General features: G+C 37.3%; 1 protein-coding gene across 1 annotated transcript; it reads left to right on the top strand.

Moving 5' to 3' along the window:
- Positions 1-661: 661 nt before the first annotated feature.
- LOC109433326 (putative odorant receptor 71a) lies at positions 662-1,675 on the top strand. Its single transcript, XM_029855384.2, has 3 exons — positions 662-790; positions 853-1,051; positions 1,128-1,675. The coding sequence occupies exons 1-3, from the start codon at positions 696-698 to the stop codon at positions 1,374-1,376; spliced, it is 543 nt and encodes a 180-aa protein (XP_029711244.2). The 5' UTR covers positions 662-695; the 3' UTR covers positions 1,377-1,675.
- Positions 1,676-2,301: the final 626 nt, after the last annotated feature.

The following is a 2,301-nucleotide window of genomic DNA, read 5'->3' as shown; positions in this document are numbered from 1 at the left end:
TGGTTTTTCGGTAAATTGAAACGTTTATCAATGCCTCAATCTTGGTTTTAAATTTCCCTTCGATAATTTCAGCTCAACGACCTCCCATAACCAAGAATTGGGTCTACAAAGCCCTATGGGTAGTGTTAAGTGTGCTGCATGGCCTCCAGTATTTCGGTTTCACAATACAAATGATTCGCTTAATGCAACGTTCTCACAGGGATGTTTTGGAGCTCACCACCATCACAAACATGATTGTTGTGATGGGAGTTTCAGTTGTTCGCGGATTATGTTTGGCATATAGTCACGTTGATTTGTTAAAGCTCAAAGCGTTCCTAAACACAAAATCCTTTCAACGTGATAATGCCAGTGCGTTTCAGCTACGAAAGAGCACATATCAAAAAATAAACAAGTTCTTGGCAGTGTATTATCCAATAACAATAACAAATGCATGTTCGTATTCCCTGACAACTGGATATAGCGAAGAAGTTTTTCGAATTCCATATTTGCTAGACGGATTGCCCGAGAACGTTGCTTTTCCGATCAATGTTTTAACTGCATCGTTACATATTCCCTGGTGTATTACAGTTTGGTACAGCCCCAATCAATTACTGTCTCTGCTGCTTGTCCTGCATACTGAGTTGAAAATAATCATAGATGAATTTAAGCATGTTTACGAAGATGTGGCTGTTAATCACGTCTTACAAGCATCTGACATGAATCAGCTGACACAACAACAGAAAACACAATTTCTTTCGGAACTCAGTTCGCAATTTAAGTATGTTCTAGCGTACCATTCCGAGTTTATCAGGTAATTGCAATAAAAAATGGGTATTGTCGCATGTTTCATGTAGATGTTCAACATTATTTCAGACACTTAACAATTTTTAAGAGAATTGTGAGTTTAAATGTTTTCTTCTTATTCGTCGTGGGAGCAATTATCATCACCGTTAACACAGGGCTTTTCATACTGCAACCATCGATCGAACAACTACCATTACTGCTCGTATCGATACAATACACGACGGAAATCTACTGTTTTTGTACCATGTTTCAGAAACTGGATGATGAAGTAATTCAAACATTCAATATCCAATATCCACAGAAAAAATAAATAAAACTCCAATCCATTTGACACCTCATTCCAGAATAACCAACTACGCCAATATGTCTACGCTCTCGACTGGATCCACTCGTTGGACGGGCTGATCTCAGAGGATGATCGACGGTATTGCAAGATCATTTACAAGAATACGCTAATGATGCTAGCTCAAGTGAATGATGGAATCGCGCTCAACGCCGGTGGAATGTTTTCAGTCGACTTGAAGACATTTACTGATCTGATGAGTAATGTTTATTCGCTATTGACACTCATGATGCGTACGATGCGAACATAAATAAAAGAATGAATGTAATCAGTTTCTTACCATTTAATCCCACCCTAATTGCTTATCCTTTGACAGATATGGCACAAACTTCCCAAATGGAGGAGAACGCGCCTCTGGAGCCGACCTACTGATACCAGTGTCAGTTATCCACTGTTCAGTGGATAACTGACACTGAGAAAGATTACAAGTGGTAGTCGAAATACGCGTATCTGTCAAAGGATAAGCAATTAGGGCGGAATTAAATGGTACGAAACTAATTTCACTCATTCGAAGAGGGTATTCTGCTTAGAGGGTTCGAAAAGTCGGTACAAGATAAATAAAACACCAAATTTTCCTATACAAATTGATTGATTGATTTAGCTATATTATAGAGACTTCCAGCCCTTGGGATCCCCATACAAAAAATCAAAACTTGATTATATTTTGAATCCTTATAAAACTTTGGACACCAAAAATACCAGAAATTATTCAAAAAAGCAATACAAGGCATAATTCTTTAAGGATTTACAATATTAGGCAATTTTAGAGCAGCTAGTATTAACTTTTTGGAGCCGGAGGGGTCATATATGACCCCAACATAGAAACGACTGTACAAATTCACCCATTCGATAAAACAGAATACTGTCTTCGGCAAAGTTGTTGCAAATTAAGTCCTCTATTAGTGAAAAATGGGGATATTCGTATTTGGGACTTCATTGATAACCTAGAACATCCTGAACACCATGAAAATTGCAAAAACGAAATAATTGACATACCAGTTGTTCTTAAAGATAAATTTGGATGTGGGTTTAGTGTAGTCAAGAATATCAAAAGGTATTTTATATTCTGGGATGTTCTAGGTGTTCCAAACTGTCCTATAGTGAAGTCCTTCAAATCTACAAGAATAATTTTATGTATTTTCGCTACAATTAATAGCATTGCATAACCTACTGAG

This window comes from Aedes albopictus, chromosome 3 (genome assembly GCF_035046485.1).
Source record: "Aedes albopictus strain Foshan chromosome 3, AalbF5, whole genome shotgun sequence".
Classification (NCBI taxonomy): Eukaryota; Metazoa; Arthropoda; class Insecta; order Diptera; family Culicidae; genus Aedes; species Aedes albopictus.
Note: the sequence above shows the minus strand (reverse complement) of the source record. Positions and strands in the feature narration are given on the sequence as shown.

What these genes read in the sequence shown, in the direction of transcription:
- LOC109433326 (XM_029855384.2), top strand. Translation starts at nt 696, where the DNA reads ATGAATCAGCTGACACAACAACAGAAAACACAATTTCTTTCGGAACTC. An exon ending in TACCATTCCGAGTTTATCAG is followed by an intron (nt 791 to 852) that starts GTAATTGCAATA and finishes ACATTATTTCAG; the next exon opens with ACACTTAACAATTTTTAAGA. An exon ending in TTCAGAAACTGGATGATGAA is followed by an intron (nt 1,052 to 1,127) that starts GTAATTCAAACA and finishes ACCTCATTCCAG; the next exon opens with AATAACCAACTACGCCAATA.